Here is a 21,827-nt window from a genome sequence, read left to right as displayed (position 1 = left end):
AACAGCTTCAGGGGAGATAATTTGCGCAGTAATCTTAACCAGAACTGCTGAGAAGAATCAACAACTCCTGCTGCTGGAGCGAGTCCAGAGGAGGGCCACAAGGATGATCCAAGGGCTGGAGCACCTCTGCTATGAGGATAGGCTGAGGGAGCTGGGTTTGTTCAGCCTGGAGAAGAGAAGACTCTGGGGGGACCTTTAGACCTGCCTTCCAATACCTGAAAAGTTCCTGCAGGACTGCTGCAGAGGGGCTTTCCATAAGGGTATCTAGCAACACGACAAGGGGAAATGGTTTAAGCTGAAGGAGAGCAGGGTTAGACTGGATCTTAGGAAGAAATTCTTCAGTATGAGGGTGATGACAAGGCTATTACAATTTACTAGCAAATACTGTGATACTCTTTTGCTAATCCAGTGGACTAGTTTAAAACTGATTCTAATGACTCTGGAACAGGTTGGCCAGAGTGGTTGTGGATGCCTCCTCCCTGGGGGTGTTCAGAGCTGTATTGGATGAGGCCTTGATCAGCCAGGTCTAGTGGAAGGTGGTAGTCATTTAGTTTTGATACCACAGCATCAGCAATACCATCCCTGAGGGGACAGAGAATTAAAGGCCTCACTCACATATTTTGTGTGCCCAAGAAGTAAGGAGGAGCCCTTTCAAAATCAACTTCATAGATTGATAGAATGATTTGGTTTGGAAGGGACCTTAAAGATCAGTTAGTTCCAACCCCCTTGTCATGGGCAGGGACACCTTCTACTAGACCAGGTTGCTTAAGGCCTCATCTAGCCTTGCCTTGAACACTTCCAGGGAGGGTGAATCCACAACCTCCCTGGGCAACCTGTTCCAGTGTCTCCCCACCCTCACTGTAAAGAATTTCTTCCTTAAATTCAGTCTAAATCTGCCCTCTTCCAGCTTCAATCCATTCCCTCTTGTCCTGTCACTAGAAGTTCTTGTAAAAAGTCCCTCCCCAGCTTTCTTGTAGCCCCCTTCAGGTACATGAGAAGCTGCTCTAAGGTCTCCCTGCAGCCCTCTCTTCTCCAAGTTCAATTCCCCTATCTTTCTCAGCCTGTCCCCATAAGGGAGGTTTTCGAGACCTCTGATCTGCTTTGTGGCTTCCTCTGAACCCACTCCAGCAGTTCTATGTCCCTTTTGTGGTTGGGGGCACCAGAATTGGACACAGTGCTCCAGGTAAGGTCTCAAGAGCAGAGTAGAGTGGGGGATACACCTTGTCCTGCTGGTCCTTCATCCATACTCTTGCTTTTAAATTGAGTATTCTGAAATGGCTTGTGCCTAGCTCCATAAAACTGAACTCTGTCATGTTTTCTGGCATAAAAATGATGGGGTTTGATTTGAATTAAGGCAACACTTCTTACAGAGGAACAGTGAATTTGCAGCTCAGAAAATAGTGTGGTCGGCTGGCTTTGGCTGCTGGGAGCCCACCAAGCACATCCATACACAGACACTTTCAACTTTGAGAGGGCAATGAGATAATTTTGGACACTTTCTTATCTGCAATGGAAGCAAATTCGTGTTCTTAGACAAGCTCCAGTTCCCCTGTTTTAAATTATCAATAACCAGCACTGAGAAGGAATAAACTCATGTATTAGGAGCTCAGATCTCATTTCAGTGAACACAAATAGGCTACCTTGTTAAACACACCTATGCACTCATGTCTGTGGGGGGGAAAAGTAACTGTTCTTCCAAAGTGTTGCAGGTATTAACATCTTTGCTTGTTTTACAGCCTAAAGCCCACCAATTTGTCGTGAAATCATTTAACACACCAACAAAATGCAATCAGTGCACATCTCTGATGGTGGGTTTGATACGACAGGGCTGCACTTGTGAAGGTGAGCACCTGTGGAAGCTCTTAAATGAGAACTGAAGGTCTTGTAGTTGCACACTAACTGTTGTAGTGTGATAGTACAGGAGTCTTCTGTTTGTAGTTTGAATTACAGAATATATTCTCATGCCTCTTTTTTTCTTTGTTAACAGTAGGAGCCAAACAGTGAACATCTTACATAAGAGATTACCTAGTTATCTGGGGACAGATTTATTCCAGTGGGTGGTAGAAGAGCTTAGTTGACTTAAAATAGCATTAAGAGGCCAGAGTCAGTGGTCATGTATAGCAACAGTAGTTTTGTTTTCTGGCTTAGTACAAAATGTAAGACAGCTTTGCCATTCAGTACCAATTTCACTTGTTTCCAGGACTAATTTATTTGTGTGTACACAGAGTGATGCTCATCACTGAGAGGAGCTTCCAGCTCTTTGTTTGCTAATAGAGTTGGGCTTAGGGGAAATAACAGAAATTGTCTCAGTATGAGCTTCTGATTAGGCTCTTACTTACCTGGATGAAACTAGGCCATATCCATACACCTCTGGAAATGTGAAAGAATTCAGAGCAGATAAAAGCACGATGGATAGCATGATAAAAGCATGATGGAGAGAAACTGTGTACAAAAGCCTGCAGTGACAGGACAAGGGGTAATGGCTTCAAACTAGAGAAGAGCAGATTTAGATTAGATGTTAGGAAGAAGTTCTTTACTATGAGGGTAGTAGAACACTGTAACAGGTTGCCCAGACAGGTGGTTGAGGCCCCTTCCTTGGAGATATTCAAGGTGAGGCTCGATGAGGCCCTGGGCAACCTGATCTACTTGTGGATGCCCCTGTTGACTGTGGGGAGGTCAGACTAGATGATTTTTGGAGGTCCCTTCTGGCCTGGACCATTCTATGATTCTATGAGCTGCTGCTCTGCACCCACTTATATTTGTTCAGTGAAACTATTCAGGTGTTGGTCAAAAAGAGAAGATTCCTCTATAAACGTTGTCATCATTATCCTAGCTGTTGCACAGCACAAGAAATAATCTTTCTGTTTCCTCTCCTTTTCACAAGTGTGTGGATTCTCTTGCCATGTGACCTGTGCAGACAAGGCTCCTGCAGTATGTCCAATCCCTCCTGAACAGACTAAGGGACCTTTGGGAATAGATCCACAGAAAGGCATAGGAACAGCTTATGAAGGACATGTCCGAGTAAGTATCAGGTAGCTGCATTTGGGGCACTTAAATCTTAATGTTTTCTGAAGAGGGGCACTGGGGGGTGATGGATTCAATTGTACATTAAGGTAACAGTTTGGAAACAAACCTAAATTTTCACAAATCGGCTCTTAGCATTTTCAGCAGTATTTCTCTCTCCATCTCTGTCAGCCATTGTGCTTTGAGTTGGTCTTGAATGACACATCTCTAGAGATCTGATCGTCTTCCAGGGCCTGTGAGGTTCTGATTCTTCCTGTTGATGCTAGTACCATCTAGGGTCATTGCTGTGGGCTCTTGTACAGAAATACGAAACAACTGGTCAGCATAGTTTGGACCACATTCCTACTGACCAGCTAGATGGATTTCTTTCTCTCTACTTGTTAATACCACTTTGAATGAGGTCTTGAAATAAGAAGAAAGAGTCTGGTGCTATGCATTTTTTAACTCCTATATTGTGGGGTCTGCGCTTGGTGCTCTTACAGCATCTGTGCTATTGCTTATGTCGCTTAACTTCATCACTGAATAAAAAGCCTGTCAGTCTAGATGTATGAATTGATTTCTGCCCTGTTTGGTTTCTGACTGCATGCAAACTTACAGGGTGTTGATCAGAATTTATTTTGCTAAAGGTACCAAAACCAGCTGGAGTAAAGAAAGGTTGGCAGAGAGCGCTGGCAGTGATCTGCGATTTTAAACTCTTCCTATATGATGTAGCAGAAGGAAAAGCATCCCAGCCCAGCGTGGTAGTGAGTCAGGTCATAGACATGAGGTAAGCTCTTTGGTGCTGAGTGGGAGCTTTTCAGGGGCACTGGGAGATTTTTTTTTTTCCCCCTGCTTTTCCTAATTTGTGAAATCAATAATCAAAGTCCAGAGCTTTTATGCAACACTGTAATCCATGTTGAGAACCTCTAATTTTCCAGGAAAAAAAAAAACCCAAACAACAGGATTATTTGCAGTAGCCTGGACTACACTTGTGTGGTCATATATAGCTATTTAAACTTCTATTACTACATCATCATGTGCCAGAATGTATCTGTTCAGCTGTGTGGAAGATGTGGTAAGAAGAAAGAAGGAAAATACGCTCTTTAGGGTTGAATAGAGTTTTGAAAGATAGGTAAATCTTTGTTATCACAGAAGCAAAATCACAGGATGAAACTTATAGAGGATTTTATAGGATAACACTAATTCAAATTTTGATTCAGAAGAGTTAAATAGTTTTTCCACTGTCTTCAGCAGTATTGAGAACATTTAACATACCAGATAAGTAAAAGCTTATCTCTGAAGTAGATTAGTTTTCAGTTTGTCCAAGAAGTCTCAGGCAGCTTTAGCTTAGATGATTTTAATGGAAAGCTGGAGAGCTGTTCTTGATCCAGGCTTATGTTTTAAGTTCATTCATGTGTTGATTGATTCATTCATTTATTTGGGGGGAGGGGGAATGTTTTGATTTAAAAAGACAAAACCCAGATACTCTAAATAGATTTATCTCCATCAACTTTTACCAGGGATTTACTTATGCAACACTGCATTTGTGAACTTCATCTGCAGATAAAGAGGAAAGGATAATTAAAAAATACCAGGTCTCACTGCTGTCTTGTTGTTTCCCTGCCAAAATGACACTGTTGGTGGTACTCTGGAAATAGAGGTTAATAACTCTATGCCTGTTCTGTTTGTGGTCTCCATAAGGGATGAAGAATTCTCAGTGAGTTCTGTCTTGGCCTCAGATGTCATCCATGCAAATCGAAAAGATATCCCCTGTATCTTTAGGGTAAGTATTACATCTCACCCCTAGGAGCCCAGCAGTGCAGGGTTTCACAGTGTGCTGTGCACACACCAACAGCTTGCTAGTATTTTATTTCCTTTGCAAGTGTGGTATCCATGGCAGCAGCAGCAGTGCATAAAGATCTCTACGTGTATCGTTTCTGTGATAAAAATAGAACCCATGCATTTAGACAAGTTCTCATCTACTCCTTTAGGTGGGGTTTATTTTTTTAACTTTCACAGCCAGACATACTTTTCTCAACCTCCTGTTAGTTGTTTGGAATTCTTATCTTCCTTGTGACCTACATTTTTATCTCCTAAAGTTGCCTTCTGCTTCTCAGTTTAATCTGTTGTGCTATCCCTGAAGACTTTCTGTCACATATTTTCTTTGTATAGATGAGAAACTTAATTGTACAAACACATGGGCACCATCATGTTCTTCTATACATCTGTGATGCTGGAAGATCATGAGATTCCTCTAGGGCAGGAGATAATGGATTCAAGTTGCACCAGGGGAGGTTTAGGTTGAATATTACAAGAAGCTTCTTCCTTGAAAGGATTCTCAAAGGCTGGAACAAGCTTCCCAGGGACATGGTTGAATCCTCATCCCTGGTGTTTCAAAGAGGCAGAGATGTGCTGCTGAGAGCCATGGTTTAGCACCAGGTTTAGCAGAGCTGGAGAATGGTTGGACTTGATGATCTTAAAGGTCTTTCCCAACCAAAATGATTCAGTGATTCTATGCACTAGATCTCTGAAAACTCACATTCATCAGATAGCCAGTATAGGAATCCAGTGTAAAATGGTCATCCAAATTTATGTCTAGTGTCTGGTATTAGGATTTTGCCATTGTTGGCTTTTTCTAATATTTGTCTTCTATTTGAACTAGATATTTAAGGTCCCTTCTACCATAAACCATTCTATGAATCTATGAATTAAAGCTTTGACTTAATGAAATCACTTTGCTGTCTTAGTAATTCCACTATCACTTCTTTACTATACCATTGTATTTCAACCCTTGTTTCTCTAGCTTTCAGGCTGTTCATCACTCTGCATGCTGAGGAGATAAACCTACAAAAGAAACTTTCATTTTTATGTGCAAATAGCTGGACCAAATGCAGCAAAAGGATCATAAATCATTCTTCTGTAAAAGCCATTCCTGTTCCCTTATTTTCTTAACAGATCTATTGGTCTTAAAGTTACAGACTACAATGTAAGAAACTGCTGTGAGAAACACTTGGTTAGCTTAGTTAGTCACTGCGCAATTACAGAATAAATGCAAATGTATTTGGAATAAAGACAAAGTTAGATTTTCTCTCCTTGGCTGCGTTCCTCACATCTACAGGTTTTCTGTGGGTTTTCTGTTCTCTGTTAACAGAAGCTAAAGTTTTGCATTCTTACTTCAGACAGCTCATTAAAAGGGCACTTATAGGCATAGAATGGTTTAGGTTGGAAGGGACCTTCAAACCATCCAGTTCCAACCCCCCCACCATGGGCAGGGACATCATCCACAAGACCAGGTTGCTTAAGGCCTCGTTCAGCCTGGCCTTGAACACCTCCAGGGAGGCGGAATCCACAACCTCCCTGGGCAACCTGTTCCAGTGTCTCACCACCCTTACTATCAAGAATTTCTTCCTAATCTCAGTCTGAATCTCCCCTCTTCCTGCTCAAATCCATTCCCTCTCATCCTATCACTACAAGCCCTTGTAAAAAGTCCCTTTGTGGCATCTGATATCTTAGTAGAAATGATCATGATGAATTTTTTTTTTGTTCCTTCTGACTTAAGATGTATCTTTAAAAATTTTCCAGGTTACAGCTTCCCAGCTCTCTGCATCCAGTAATAAGTGTTCAATCCTGATTCTGGCAGACGGTGAGAATGAAAAGAGCAAGTGGGTAGGAGTGCTGAATGAGTTGCACAGGATCTTGAAGAAGAACAAGCTCAAAGACCGCTCAGTCTATGTTCCCAAAGAAGCTTATGACAGCACCTTACCCCTCATCAAAACAACACAGTCAGCAGCAATTATAGGTATGAAATTAAGAACTAGAACAGTATAGAATAAAGTGCTAAGTTAGAAATGGGTATCACAGAATGTTAGGGATTGGAAGGAACTTCAAAAGATCATCCAGTCCAACCCCCCTGCCAGAGCAGGATCACCAAGGGCAGGTCACACTGGAACACATCCAGGTGGGTTTTGAATATCTGCAGAGAAGGAGACTCCACAACCTCTCTGCTCCAGGGCTCTAGCACCCTCCCAGTGAAAAAAATATTTGGACTAGATGATCATTCAAGGTCCTTTCCAGCCCCTGAAATTCTGTGATATTTCCTTATGTTCCCCTGGAATCTCCTCTGCTCCAGTTTGCACCCATTGCCCCTTGTCCTATCACTGGATATCACTGAGTATGCCAAAGGCTTGCTTTTTGGGTTAAAATAAACCCAGCCCAACTAACATATTACATGGAGTTATCTACTGACTAGTGAGTAATATGTAATGGTTTTTTCCCATATAGCAGTGTGGATAGATTTAAGAGAGGAGTGCAATTCACTACCCAGTCAGGTCTTTAAGACTGTTCCCCCTATTCACACCTATTCATAACTCTTATTCTGTAAATGTAATTCCTTAACCAGGCAAAAGTAGCACTGTAGAATAATCATTAATCACTGAGTTTTACAATACCTGCACATGGGACTGGAGAGAAAATCTAAAACCAGAATTGATTTAGTTATTTTAAATGAGACTACATCAAATAGGTTAAACTGGTCATTCAAATTACACAATATTACACTTTATTCCACAGTCTGTAGTACACTTAAGTGCTCTGAATATGGGTTTGGGTTTTTTTTAATGGTATTTCTTGCTGTTTCTGCTAACAGGACAAATGAGAAAATACTTTTTTTTTTTTTTCAGGAATTGGAAAGATTGGGAAGTAGATGAATGTGTTTGGTTTGGCTTTAGGGTTTCTTTTTGTTATTTAAAGATACAAAAAACTGTCTCTGTTAATCAGAATTAATAGAATCATAGAATTGTCAGGGTTGGAAGGGACCTCAAGGTTCATCCAGTTCCAACTGCCCTCCCATGGGCAGGGACACCTCACACTATAGCAGGTTGCTCACAGCCCCATCCAGCCTGGCCTTAAAAACTTCCAGGGATGAGGCTTCCACCACCTCCCTGGGCAACCTCTGCCAGTGTCCCACAACCCTCATGGGGAAGAACTTCTTCTAACATCCAATTTGAATCTACCCACTTCTAATTTTGTTCCATTCCCCCCAGTCCTATCACTTCCTGACACCCTAAAAAGTGCCTCCCCAGCTTTCTTGTAGTCCCCTTCAGATACTGGAAAGCCACAGTAGGGTTGTTGATTATTGTCAAGTATTTCCAAAGAAAAATAACTTCTTTTTTATTTTTTGTTTTTAATCTCAATACAGACCATGAAAGAATAGCTCTGGGGAATGAAGAAGGATTATTTGTTGTGCATGTCACCAAAGACGGTAAGACATTAGGAACTGGTAGTAATTTCCTTAATATTAAACAACCTGGAAGTAACTTTGTAACCTTTTTGCTTTCAATATCTTCTGGTTTCATGTTTTCTCTGCAATGCTATCAGCTGGACAGTCCCCACACAAGAGAGAAACCTCAAGGTGGTGTTCTCTGGTTTGGGGATCCTTTCCGGTAACAAAGACTGAGCATCTTGAATGCAGTTAAAGGTTTTCTTCCCTTGTTTATAGCAGGCTTAACACTGAATTCAGACCAGATTGCTCACGATTTTGTTCAGTCAGGTCCTCAAAATCCCCACAGATGGAGATTCCACAGCCTTTCTGGGCTTTCTCCTCCAAACCATTCTCACAAGGAAGCATTTTCACAGTATCACCAAGGTTGGAAGAGACCTCAAAGATCATCGAGTCCAACCTGTCACCACAGACCTCATGACTAGACCATGACACCAAGTGCCACATCCAATCCCCTCTTGAACACCTTCAGGGACGGTGACTCCACCACCTCCCTGGGGAACCCATTCCAATGACGAATAACTCTCTCAGTGAATAACTTTCCCCTGGTGCAGCTTGAGACTGTGTCCTCTTGTTCTGGTGCTGGTTGTTAGAGACAAGAGACCAACCCCTTCCTGGCTACAACCACCTTTCAGGTAGTTGTAGAGGGCAATAAGGTCTCCCCTGAGCCTCCTCTTCTCCAGGCTAAACAATCCCAGCTCCCTCAGCCTCTCCTTGTAGGGCTTGTGCTCAAGGCCTCTCCCCAGCCTTGTTGCCCTTCTCTGGACGCGTTCAAATGTCTCGATGTCCTTCTTAAACTGAGGGGCCCAGAACTGGACACAGTACTCAAGGTGTGCCACAGCTGGACACAGTACTGAAGGTGTGACTTGATGCAGCTGTGTGTTGATGCAGACAGCTACATCAGATCTGCTTCCTGATGAGGAAAAGCCAAAGGTCTATCCAGCATTGCCACATCTGCTGTTGCTGGAATAGAAGTTCTGATTGCATACATTTAAATATTGCAAGGAAGCAATGAATGGCATTGCTTGGGTTGCTGCCTTAGTTTGTCTTTACAGATACTTCTGTTGTAACCACTTTACACTTGAATATTACTGACTTGGGTTTGGGGGTGGGGGTGTGTGTTTGTTTTGTTTTGTTTCCAGAGATTGTCCGCGTTGGTGACAACAAGAAGGTTCATCAGATTGAGCTCATCCCCAGCGAGCAGCTGGTGGCGGTGATCTCGGGACGAAACCGTCACGTGCGGCTGTTTCCCATGGCTGCCCTGGATGGAAGGGAGACCGAGTTCTACAAGCTGGCAGAGACGAAAGGCTGCCAGTCCATAGTGTCTGGCCACGTGCGCCACGGAGCCCTGACCTGCCTGTGCGTAGCCATGAAAAGGCAGGTCCTCTGTTACGAACTCAATCAGAGCAAGACGCGGCACAAAAAGATCAAGGAGATCCAAGTCCAGGGCAACGTCCAGTGGATGGCAATCTTCAGTGACCGGCTTTGTGTGGGCTACCAGTCAGGTTTCTTAAAATACCCCCTGCACGGAGAGGGCAGCCCCTACAGCCTGCTCCATCCGGATGACCACACGCTCTCGTTTGTCTCACAGCAGCCAACTGATGCCATCTGTGCAGTCGAAATCTCAAACAAAGAATACCTGCTGTGTTTTAGCAGCGTAGGGGTTTACGTTGACTGCCAGGGCCGAAGGTCTCGGCAACAGGAATTGATGTGGCCTGCGACTCCATCTTCTTGCTGTAAGTTGCCCTCTCTGGCAGTCTGCCTGCTATTTTATGTTGACACTTCTCAATTAGACTCAAGGCCTCATCCAGCCTGGCCTTGAACACCCCCAGGGAGGAGGCATCCACAACTTCACTCTGGGCAACCTATTCCAGAGTGTGATGGATCACACAGAGTCTCCCCACCCTTGTACTGAGAAACTTCTTCCTAAGTGCCAGTCTAATCCTGCTCTCCCTCAGCTTCAAACCTTTCCCCCTTGTCCTGTTGCTAGACACCCTTACGGAAAGTCCCTCTCCAGCCTTCTTGTAAGCTCCCTTCAGGTATTGGAAGACAGCTTTAAGGTCCCCCCACAGCCTTCTATTTTCTGAGCTGAACCACCCCAGCTGCCTCAGCCTATTTTCATAGCAGAGGTGCTCCAGCCCTTGGATCATCTTTGTTTCAGCTTGTTTGAGTGAAGCCCCTTCTGAATGTGGAAGGAACAGCTTTTACAGGCTGTGTATCCTTCTGGTTTTCAATCAAGAGTGTAATTATTACAATGGCCTCAGAGAAAAATGAATCATAAGATCTTGTGATAGTCTGAAAAACTAGGTATTTTCATCTTCAGCACATCTCTACTGGTCACTGGTATTGGTGTAGGATTTTTCATCACCTTAAATGAAGTGTCTTGGTGTTGTTCCTAATCAGAATGGAGGTGTATTTTGTAGCAAAACCTGGTACACTGAAACACAAATTGGATGCTTTTGTTACTGTTGGCAGACCATGGCAATCTTCTTCCCAACATGGAAATACGAAATAACAAATTCTCCTTTAGACGTGGTCCCAGTGAAACAAATTTCATCCTGGGGAAATGTGCAAGATAAGCAGCACTAGAATTCTCTTTACAATCCACCAAATATGAGATTTAAAGATAGAAGGAAACATGGAGATTTTTATTACTCTTTTTATGCTTAGTTCCAACTGCTGGTCATTTAGTGTATAGTCATAGACTCATAGAATTCTTTGGGTTGGGAAAAACCTCTTAAGATCATCAAGTCCAACAGCTGACCCAACACCACCATGGCCATTAAACTATGTCCCAAAGTGCCATGGCCACATGTTTCTTGAACAGCTCCAGGGATGGTGACTTTACCATGTCCCTGGGCGGCCTATTCCAATGCCTCACCACTCTTGCAGGAAAGAAATTGTTCCTAATCTCCACCCTGAACCTCCCCTGGCACAATTTTGCAGAGGTTGTTGTTGCATTACAGATTTATTTTTCTTTTTTTCTTTAAATAAATCTAGTTATAAATTGTGAAATGTTGTCTGTTTTGGGCTCTGTCTCAAAGCACATGACCTTGTCATTTCCTCACAGGTTACAATGCACCATACCTCTCTGTGTACAGTGAAAATGCAATTGATATCTTTGACGTGAACTCCATGGAGTGGATTCAGACTATTCCTCTCAAAAAGGTAATTCAGCTGTTTCAGTGCCAGTTGAAAGCTCGGCTCAGTCGTGCTACAGTCATACCAGGTTCTTAAAGCACAGTAGAAGCCATCATTACATCTGTCTAAACGTGATTGAGTGGAAAGAAGAGCTACTGCAAAGAAAGTTGGGCTTTCTGTTGGAAATAGAAGACATGAAAGGTGTTTGGATATCTTCTCTCTGTTTTAGATGAATGACCAATCTGGAGTTTACTTAGTGATACGACACCAAGAGCAGTGCCTTGGTGTTAAATGCAGCTGGCTTCTTTGGGACTGATTGCGTGTTAAGTACCTTCTGCTGCTTGAGAACACTGTAGACAGATAGAATCATAGAATGGCCTAAGTTGGAAGGGGACAGAGCCTCAATCACATCCCTGGGCAGCCTGTTGGAGTATTTCACCGCTCTAGTTGTGCAGAACTTCTTCTCTGTACTTGTTCTCCAAAGAGAAATTTAAAATCCCAAACTGGTTTTAAGGTTGCTTCATGGCTTTAATGAGTGGCAATTGTTCTTCAGAGCTGCCATGTGTCACTGGGGTTAGGAGATACTGCTTCCATAGCCTGCAGCTCTGCTGTGAAGCAGACTTTGTTCTGGACAGTTGTACTGTACTGCTCCCTGGTTGGCTTTATTACAGTGCTGCTTTTGAGTTTCTGGTGCACTTTGGAGCTTTCAGAATGAGATGCTCTATATGGATGTGAGTTATTACTATCACAGTCTGATTTTCCTCCTTTCAGGTACGACCCTTGAATACAGAAGGATCACTAAACCTTTTAGGCTTGGAGACAGTTAGATTAATATATTTCAAAAATAAAATGGCAGGTAAGTAATGAGAAGCCCATTTTCATCATGCAATTTTTTATTTGTTTGTTTACAAAGAGCTTTTGGGTTGTTGTGGGGTTTTTTTGACCTGGATTAATGCATTAGAGAAAGTAATCCTTCAAATTTATCCTTGTTAACCTGGGAGAAAGTCAAAACTTACAGATCCCACCATGAGTGCAATGACAGGCAGCTACTCTGAACTTTCATTCCCTTTTGAGTATTTAATGAAGACTTGAATGAAGACTGGAAGTAGGAAATAGAATGACTCGATGCTCCATCCAAATATGGGATCACCTGACAGAGAGCTGTTTGGAAATGCTCCCACAGTTAAAGACTTAAATAATGATCATGGCAGTAGCAGAATAATTTTATCACAGAATGCCAGGTTGGAAGGGACTCCAAGGATCATCTGGTCCAACTTTTCTTGGTCACAGTAGAGTTGAAATGAGCTGGCCCAGCACCTTGGCAAGCTGAGTCTTCATACTGTCCAATGTAGGGCTCCTCTTGAGAGATGATTCCAGTGTTTAACTGTTCTCATGGGGAAATATTTTCTCCTGGAGTCCAATGGGAATCTCCCCAGCAGTACCTTGTGCCCATCACCCCTTGTCTTATCCATGGGACTCCTTGCTAGAAAAGGAATCTCCATCCTCCTGGTAGCCACCCATTATGTACTGGTCCACAGAGTGCATAATTAACCTAAACAAACCTTTCCCAGGGATCAGGAAGTAATACAGTATTACATATTCATAGGACTTCATACAACTGTGTGCCATAGCCTTAGCTTCACAATTCTGGTTTTGTTGTGAGTCTTAATGATTTATTTTCACTTTATTTATAGAGTCCATTTTATAAGCATTCTCCTGAGTAATTTCCTTAACCTTTTGTTTAACCTCTCAGATGAAAGGGGATGTGCTTCATTCTAACAATCAGAAGCTGCTTTTTTAAAAACAACTGTTCTGAAAAGAGTGGAGATTAAATGCTCTAGAAACATCTAGTGGTGTTGGCTGTGTTTCAGTGTTTATTTAAAGGACTAGCAAATCAACACAAGAGGAATGGCAGTGGTAGAGACCAGCAATATGGTGGAAGCACATGTAACAATTTCTTAGGTCCTAATAGAGGTGAAACATTCAAAGTAGAGCAGAAAGGAGAAGGGGGGGAAAAAAGAAGCTGGAGAGTGTAGAATCAGAAGGAAGGAAGGCTGTGATGGTTTACTCCTGTACACTACTATCTTTCAGAATATGTTGACAAACAGTAAAGTATCCTCCAGGTGTACCTCTTTAACAGTCTGTTAAGTTTTATTCCTGGAGCTGCTTTCCTAGTAAATCCCACACTTGGAATCATACAATGGTGTGGGTTGGAAGGGGCCACTGAAGGTCATCTAGTCAACCCCCTGCAGGACATCCTCTATTAGATCAGGTTGCTAAGAGCCTTGTCAAGCCTCACCTTGAATATCCCCAGGGATGGGGCCTCAACTACTTCCCTGGGCAACTTGAGAATTCTTCAGTTGATCTTAAGGAAAGAGGAGATTTCAGTTTGTGCAAAAACTGTTTTGGCAGTGAGCAGTAGCTATGTTCAAGCCTATTAAGTGTAACTTTAGTCTCCATATGCATAAAGCAAGACAGAGCAGTTGGGGAGGGTTCATTCAAAGTAACCCTTCTATTGTATGATTGCTACTCCTTCCCACATCTTCTCTTTTTTCCAGGAGTTGCTCCAAAATTACATCAGTGTTCAAGCATTTCCAAAAGAGTAGGCTCTGAAGTAGGGAAAGAATGAAAAAGACTCTTTCCTTGAATTTCCAGAGGGCTGGCAGAACAAGACTGTTGTAGAGATTTTTCAGTGAGAACTGCCAAAGAAAGTTTGACATAGAGGACTGGGATCCTCTCCTGCTCACCTGAATGTTTTGTTTGAAAGAATTAATTGGTGATATTTTGAGGATGCAGTTGTGGCAGCTCAGGTATGAAGAAAGGTTAAGTCTGTTGCTGTCTAGCAGGTTAGAGAGTGACCAAGGAGACCACAGAGTGTTTGTTTGTGTTTGGTGGGCAGTAAGGGGTGACCAACAATATCAAAAGCAGAGGGAGAAAATACCTAAATATTTTTTAATTCAAATTCCATGGATACCTAATGAATTGTCCCCCTGGATCATGGTGTTTAATATTGATTTCAGAGGGTGATGAACTAGTAGTTCCTGAGACATCAGATAACAGCCGGAAGCAGATGGTTCGAAACATCAACAACAAGCGCCGCTACTCCTTCAGAGTTCCGGAGGAGGAGAGGATGCAGCAGAGGAGGTCGGTACTCAACGTGTCCTTGCCTTCTGTATGTGCCTGTAGGCCCTGAAGGACAGTGACTGATGCTAATGTAGAATCATAGAATGCCTTAGCTTGAAGGGACCTCAGAGATCATCTGCTTCAACCTCTCCCCACGGGTGGGGATGCCTCTCAACTAGACTCGGCTGCTCAAGGCCTCATCCAGCCTGGCCTTGAACACCTCCAGGGAGGAGGCAGCCACAACCTCCCTGGGCAACCTGTTCCAGTGTCTCACCACCCTCCTACTGAAGAACTTCTTGATAAGATGCAGTCTAAACCTACACTCCCTCAACTTAAAACTTGTCCTGTCAGTAGATACCCTCATGAAAAGTCCCTCTCCAGCCTATCCTGAAGGCTCCCTTCAGGTATTGGAAGGCAGCTGTAAGGTCCCCCCACAGCCTTCTCTGCTCTTCTCTAGTGTCGTACTTAATTTGTTGCTTTCTGGAACGCCTACTCAGATGTTTCTGTCTCTTCACTACCATGTTAATCCTCAATGTTTAATCTATGTTTATACCAGTGAGCACATGGAGATGCACTGACTACAAGTACTCATTAGATCAGTGTAATTATGTGAAGCAGCTGTAATTTGGGATGCATGTCTCCACATACTGGATATAAGAGTGCACAGAGGGGTGCACGTCTACTGTGTACGTAAAGATTTGTAATAAACACTTTGCCAAAGGAGGTAACACTGCTAGCTATGCATGTGGATTAACTACTTTCAGACTCTGCTTTTCTTCCTCAAGGCAATTCTGGTCTTAGCAATATTCCAAGACATCTGCTTCCCCCCCCATTTATTTATAGATTTAACTACCTAAACATTCTCTACATACCAGAAAATTCACCTCTTCTGAGGAGGCAGGCCTTCAGGATGTGTTTCTAATACATGTCTCTAACAGGTCACAAATACCTTCCTAAATGCCAGTAAAACTAGGTCTGCACTACTCCTGTTCACAGAGGGTGCTGCTGACCTGGCCATTTATGATCACTCACTGAAGATGATCTGCTACTGTGCCAAGCTACACTCCAAGAACTTTTTCAGTCTTCTAATTTCCAGTGTCTTGCACTGATAGTTGGCTCCCAGGTTTTCTGTCTTTTTGGCTCTTAAGAAAACTATACAGCTGCATACAGTGGAGATAAAACTCAAGTTCTTGTCTTTGCCTTTTCTGAGCTGATCTTTTGAAGTTTTATTTGTTCTGAGTACTGAAATGCATCCTTGCTATTTTGAAGAGCTTTTAATTCTGACCACAGGCTGAGAAAGGTACTGCAGTACTATTTCAATCCTATTGTCATATTTCTTACTTCATTTGCATCTCCACTTCATAATCCATTACAAATGAGTTCTGCTTTTACTCATCATACAGAGCTTTTTATCAGCTCACAGTGGTTGGATTATCTTTGCTTGTTAGTAACTACTGGGACCTGGGCTGTTAGCCTGCAAAGAACATTCTTTTCTTCTGGCCTCTTGCCTTTTCTTCAAGCTGGAAGCTTGTCCATGCCACTCCTGATATGATGGCAAGGGTTTATCACAGTTAACATGGTCAATTTCCATTTGAAGTAGCTGATAAACAAAGCTGTACGTGTTTTATAGATGTCCATCCTCACTTCAGAGGAAATTCCTAAACAAATTCTTTTCTCTTCCAGGGAGATGCTACGTGACCCAGAAATGAGAAACAAATTAATTTCTAACCCAACTAATTTTAACCACATAGCACATATGGGGCCAGGAGATGGTATACAAATTCTCAAAGACCTTCCAATGGTAAGTACAAAAATATATCTGAGAGTATGTCCCCCTGCAACAGAAGCTGCCAGTGAGAGAGGGAAGGACAAGTGCAGTTTTAAACATCTGTTCAGAGTGTTGATGTGGTTTGTAGAGGAGCAGTGTAACTGGAAAGATGGTGCTGAACCTGCTCTGTTGTTCAAACAAAGAGGATGACACTTAGGCATCAAGAGAAGGAGGAGCAGTGGCCAATGCCTCCTGGGTTTTAAGGCAGATTGGCTTCTCTGTGTGGATGACAATTTTTATGATTTTTTTTTTAGAAAGGGGAAAAAATTAAGATGATTTGGGCTTGTGTCCTTTGTGGGAAGGGAAAGAGCAATTCCTTTCTTTGTGAGCTATGCTTTGATTCTTTCCTTCCCATCTTTTGCTCCAAATCAGCCTGTGTCTTTAGAGCTTTTTTCCCTCAGACAGTGGCACTGTAGCAGCTTAACAGTGTGCAGTGTCCCAAATTTCTCCCCGTGCCAGAGGTGCTATTTTTTTTTATGTGTTTTCTCCAGATTAACTCATCTCAGTGAAACAGAATTTCTTCTGTAAAACCTAACCTTTTAAGATGAAAAATAGGAAAAGGAGCCCTGTAATAGCATATTTGTTTCCACTAAATCTTAATTGGGAAATAGTCAAATGGAGGTTACTGAGATTTTTCTGTGAGCTAAAGACCAATTGATGTTTTGTTCATTGGAGAGCATCATTACTCCTTGAGCATCTTGTTTGTGTGTTCTGTATTGTTGTCTAAAGTGGTCCGTGATGACACAGATGTGACTCAGAAAGTGCTAATTAGTGCTGTAAGAAAGATGATATGATGTGATATACACTATGATATGAAACAGATTACGTGAGTACAACAGTAAGACACAGGCATTAGTACAGAAGTGCTATCTAAAATGATCACCATTATTAGAAGCACAGAACAGCTTGAGTTGGAAGTAACCTCAGAGATCATCTACTCCAAAGCCCCTGCTATGGTCAGGGACGCATCTCAACCAGACTTGGCTGCCCAAGGCCTCATCCAGCCTGGCTTTGAACATCCCTGGGGAGGAGGCATGCATAACCTCCCTGGGCAACTCCCTCAGATTCAGTCTAACCTACTTTCCCTCATCTTCAAACCATTCCCCCTTGTTGTCTTGACAGACACCCTGATGAAAGTCCCTCTCCAGCCTTCCTGCAGACTCCCTTCAGATATTGCAAGGCAGCCCTAAGATGCCCCCAGAGTCTTCTCTTCTCCAGACTGAACAACCCCAGCTCCCTCAGCCTATCCTCATAGCAGAGGTGTTCCAGCCCTTGGATCATCTTTGTGTGGCCCTCCTCTGGACTTGCTTTAACAGCTCTGTGTCCTTCTTATGCTGGAAACACCAGAATTGGATGCAATATTTGAGGTGGGGGGTCTCACAAGAGCAGAGTTTGTGCAGAAAGCAGGAAATGGATCCTGAAAATGGGATTTTTCAGGTTCTGAAAAGTCCAAAGGAACCAACAGTAAGACTAGAAAATAAAATGTGCCGTGCAGTTGCACTAGTTGAGGAGCTGAGGAGCACAACCTCTGGTCTTCAGACGGTTGTTGTACTTCTGTTTTGCAGCAAATGGTGCTTTAATATTACACTTTGCCCTGGAGTCTGCACATGGCACATGAGCCTTTCTGGCACTGTGTTTTTCTCAGATGGAATATGCAGTGAAAGGAGAAGATTTACTTTAAATCTCATGCTAGAGATACTCTAAGGAACCTCTCAGTAACAAACATATTTATTGCAGTTGCGCAAAAAAAAACAACAACCCACAGCCTTGTGTGTTTTTGTGTGTGTATAAAAGAATAAATAGTGAAGGACCTAGATCTAGAAAGCACAAGCCAAACCCAAGGGAAATTGGCAAGTAATGTTTGTCTTCCCTGGATGTGAGTTTTCATATGTCTAGTGTTAAATAAAAAAATGACCATAGAATCATTAAGGTTGGAAAAGACCTCTGTGGTCATCAAATCCAACCAGCAACCCAACACTAGCATGCCCACATGTGCCCAAAATGCTATGTCTGTACATTTTCTGAACATCTCTGGGGATGGTGACTCCACCACCTCCTTGGGCAGTTTGTTCCAAGGCTTGACTACTCTTCCAGTAAAGAAATTGTTTCTCATGTCTAACTTAAATGTCCCCTGGTGCAACTTGAGACTATTTCCTCTCATCTTATTGATAATTACTTGGGAGAAGAGACCAACGCCCACCTCTCTTCCAACCTCCTTTCAGGGAGTTGTAGAAGGCCAGAAGGTCTCCCCTCAGCCCTTTCCTCTCTAGAACAAACAATCCCAGATCCCTCAGCCACTCCTCACAAGATTTGTTCTCCTGACCCTTCACCCAAGCATGACAGTTTGCTTCAGAGCAGGTTGCAGAGCAGAATGTTTTTAGTTTTTTCCACTTTTCTACTTCTGGTGAGCTCTTTCAAATACTTCTGTCTGTTCTCAAGCAGAGAAAATAAACTGCTGCTAAAGATAGGGCAAAAGACATCTCATTTCACACCATCAGTAGCTGAAAACTCATGGGAATCAGAAGTTGGCAAGTGTAAAATGAGAAAGGATTTTATCTGCAGAAGGGGATTTTCTAGGCTTACACAGATTAATATTTCTTCAGCTGTCTCATCTCTAAATGGATTCATTGAAGTTATGCAAGCCTTATGTTAGCTCAAAGGTAGTATTTGAAGTTAGGACTGGTACTTTGTTTCTTATGATATTTTGAGGGAAATTCACTTCCCACACTTCAAAGTGATGGGAAGACATTAGAAAATGTGTACAATATAGAACCGATTTCTGGACTTGTTCCTCTGCTGCAATTCTTTTTAAAGTGGTTGTTAAAAACTTGTTTCTGCAAGTAGGTGTCAGTCTTAATGCTGGGAGATGTCACTGCAAGTAAAGCCAGTTTGATGTGTGTTTGTTCCAGCAGCAACTTGCAATCACAGAAGGGCTTATGTTGGAAGGAACCATAGAATTGTAGAATAGAATCACATAATGGTCCAGGCCAGAAGGGACCTCCAAAGGTCATCCAGTCCAACCTCCCTGCACTCAGCAGGGACATCCTCAACTAGATCAGGGCTGCTCAAGGCCTCATCAAGTCTTACCTTGAATATCTGCAGGAAAGGGGCCTCAACCACCTCCCTGAGCAACACAGTCAATAGTAAAGAATTTTTTCCTGATACCCAATCTAAATCTGCTCTTTTCTAGTTTGAAGCCGTTGCCTCTTGCCCTGTCACTGCAGGCCTTTGTAAACAGTCTCTCTCCATTCTTCAGGTCCTTTCAGGTACTGGAAGGCTGCTCTTAGGTCTCCCTGGAGCCTTCATCTTCTCCAGGCTGAACACTCCCAGCTCCCTCAGCCTGCCCTCGCAGCAGAGGTGCTCCAACCCCCTGATCGTTTTCATGGCCCTCCTCTGTCCCCTCTCCATCTGGTCTATGTCCTTTCTATATTGAGGGCTCCAGAGCTGAACACAGTACTCCAGAGGAGGTCTCACCAGAGCAAAGTGGTAGAATCACCTCTGTGGATCTCTCAGGATGCCATTGGCCTTGTGGGCTGCAAGCTCACACTGCCTGCTCATGTCCAGCTTCTCATCCATCAGCACCCCCAAATCCTTTTCCACAGGGGTGCTTTCTAACACCTCATCCCCCAGTCTTCATTGATAGTGAGGATTGTTCCTGAATAGCGAGGATGTTTCCTGAAGAATTCATACAAAAGGTAAAGAATACTCTTCCACCTCTCTGTGCAGTTCATCTGTATGGCAGTTTCTTTACAGGACATGGAATTCTTTCAGTGGATTCATACCTTGTAACAAAAAGGTGAATAGTTTTTTTTGGGAAGGGAGGGAGGTTTGTGCTTCTCTAGCACATGTGATGATTTTTCAGATGGAACATTTTCTGTGTACTTTAAATATATTAGTGTGTTTCAGAAGGAAAAATGCTTCTTTTCAAAGGTCTGTGGGGAAAGATGATTGGGTTTCTGTCGAGGAGAGCAGATGATAAAATGCAGGTTTGCGTTTCAAGAGGGCTGCCACCAGGGGGAGCAGGTAGTGCAAGGCTCGTCCTTTCCTCGAGTTCTCTTCATCCAACTACTACTTTAGGTGCTGTAGCTTATTTTTGTAGGAGATACTGGAATGAAGAAAGTGTATGAAAGGCTGGAGTGGGCCTTTAACTGCCAAGTTTATTCCAGCTTCTTTGAGCAATTGTAACTTGGGCTGGGGCTACTCATACAAGATGTTTCATACAGCATGAGCTCTCGCTGATGTCAGTGTAGTGCTACATAGGCACAAAGGTCCTTAGTAATAAATAGGTCTGAATAACAAATTGATATTTTAATCTGTGTTGGATGAGATGGTCACAAACTAAATGGCCAGCTCAGCCTAGCTTTTGTCTAGCATCCCTGTATGAACTTTGTAAAGCAAATGACAATTTTCATCTCTATGGATGCATTTATGCATTGCTTAGGAGCAGCTGCATCTTCACAGAATCACAGAACCAACCAGGGTGGAAGAGACCTCCAAGATCGTGAAGTCAAACAGATCACCCAACCCTAGCTAATGAACTAGACCATGGCACTAAGTGCTTCATTCAGTCTTTTCTTAAACACCTCCAGTGACAGTGACTCCACCACCTCCCTGGGCAGCCCATTCCAATGGGCACTCTCTCTTTCTAGGAAGAAGTTCTTTCTAAGACCAAGCCTAAACTTTCCCCTGCACAGCCTGAGACTGTGTCCTCTTGTTCTGGTGCTGGTTGCCCAGGAGAAGATACCAACCCCCACCTGGCTACAACTACCCTTCAAGCAGTTGTAGATGGCAGTAAGGTCTCCCCTGAGCCTCCTCCTCTCCAGGCTGAACAACCTCAGCTCCCTCAATGTAAAACCAATCCTAACTGTTCTCTGCAGTCCCACTAACCTGCCTCTCCTGCCTTTTGTAGAGAAAATTTGAATGAGGCAAAAGATTAGAGCTGCTGGTGATGGCCCTTGTGTGGCTGGGCTGTGGTGTGTTGGTGGGCAGGAGGAGACGTAACACTTGTGCTGCCTTAACCCCTGGCATCACCGCCTGGTGGAAGCAGAGACTACAGGAGCTCACTTGCTTTTTGCTCACTGCTGTTCTTAATGATATCTTTTAGAACACCAGCTTTAGAGAGTTTAGTTTGCATTGTAAATGTGCAAAATGAAAACAGGGTAAGTGGAACGCTTTAAACTCAGGCTGTTTGATTATGTGGCATCAGATGCTTACACATGTGCAACATATCTGCATGTGCTTACCCTCGCCAATGCAAGAAAGATGCTTTCTCTGTGCATGGTTTCCCAGGTCTTGATATGCAGCAGGCATGTGACATGGACGGTGATGAGCTACAGTCCCGGCAAACTGCCGTCTGTCAGCCTAGTCCCACCTTGTTCTCTCCATGAGTGGACACCCTTGACTTCAGCGTAGCCCTGTGTTTGGGCAGAAAGGCTCAAAGTCAGATCAGATTTA

The 21,827-nt window shown here is 43.2% G+C and overlaps 1 protein-coding gene across 4 annotated transcripts in view; it reads left to right on the top strand.

Annotated features, from left to right (window-relative positions):
- Positions 1-21,827, top strand: part of CDC42BPA (CDC42 binding protein kinase alpha) — a 184,200-nt gene that overhangs the window by 148,719 nt on the left and 13,654 nt on the right. For all 4 annotated transcript variants that reach the window (XM_068153459.1, XM_068153461.1, XM_068153460.1 and 1 more), the window contains 11 exons: positions 1,737-1,842; positions 2,885-3,021; positions 3,651-3,790; positions 4,705-4,786; positions 6,586-6,802; positions 8,201-8,263; positions 9,424-10,017; positions 11,352-11,449; positions 12,194-12,278; positions 14,443-14,566; positions 16,229-16,346. In XM_068153459.1, coding sequence (XP_068009560.1) covers positions 1,737-1,842; positions 2,885-3,021; positions 3,651-3,790; positions 4,705-4,786; positions 6,586-6,802; positions 8,201-8,263; positions 9,424-10,017; positions 11,352-11,449; positions 12,194-12,278; positions 14,443-14,566; positions 16,229-16,346 — 1,764 coding nt within the window. The remainder of the gene's footprint in view (positions 1-1,736; positions 1,843-2,884; positions 3,022-3,650; positions 3,791-4,704; positions 4,787-6,585; positions 6,803-8,200; positions 8,264-9,423; positions 10,018-11,351; positions 11,450-12,193; positions 12,279-14,442; positions 14,567-16,228; positions 16,347-21,827) is intronic.

The sequence above is a fragment of the Melanerpes formicivorus genome, unplaced genomic scaffold (genome assembly GCF_026170545.1).
Source record: "Melanerpes formicivorus ecotype bairdi unplaced genomic scaffold, bMelFor1.0.p_v2 SCAF_26, whole genome shotgun sequence".
Lineage (NCBI taxonomy): Eukaryota > Metazoa > Chordata > Aves > Piciformes > Picidae > Melanerpes > Melanerpes formicivorus.
The sequence above is the reverse complement of the archived record's forward strand: the minus strand, read 5'-3'. Positions and strand labels throughout refer to the sequence as shown.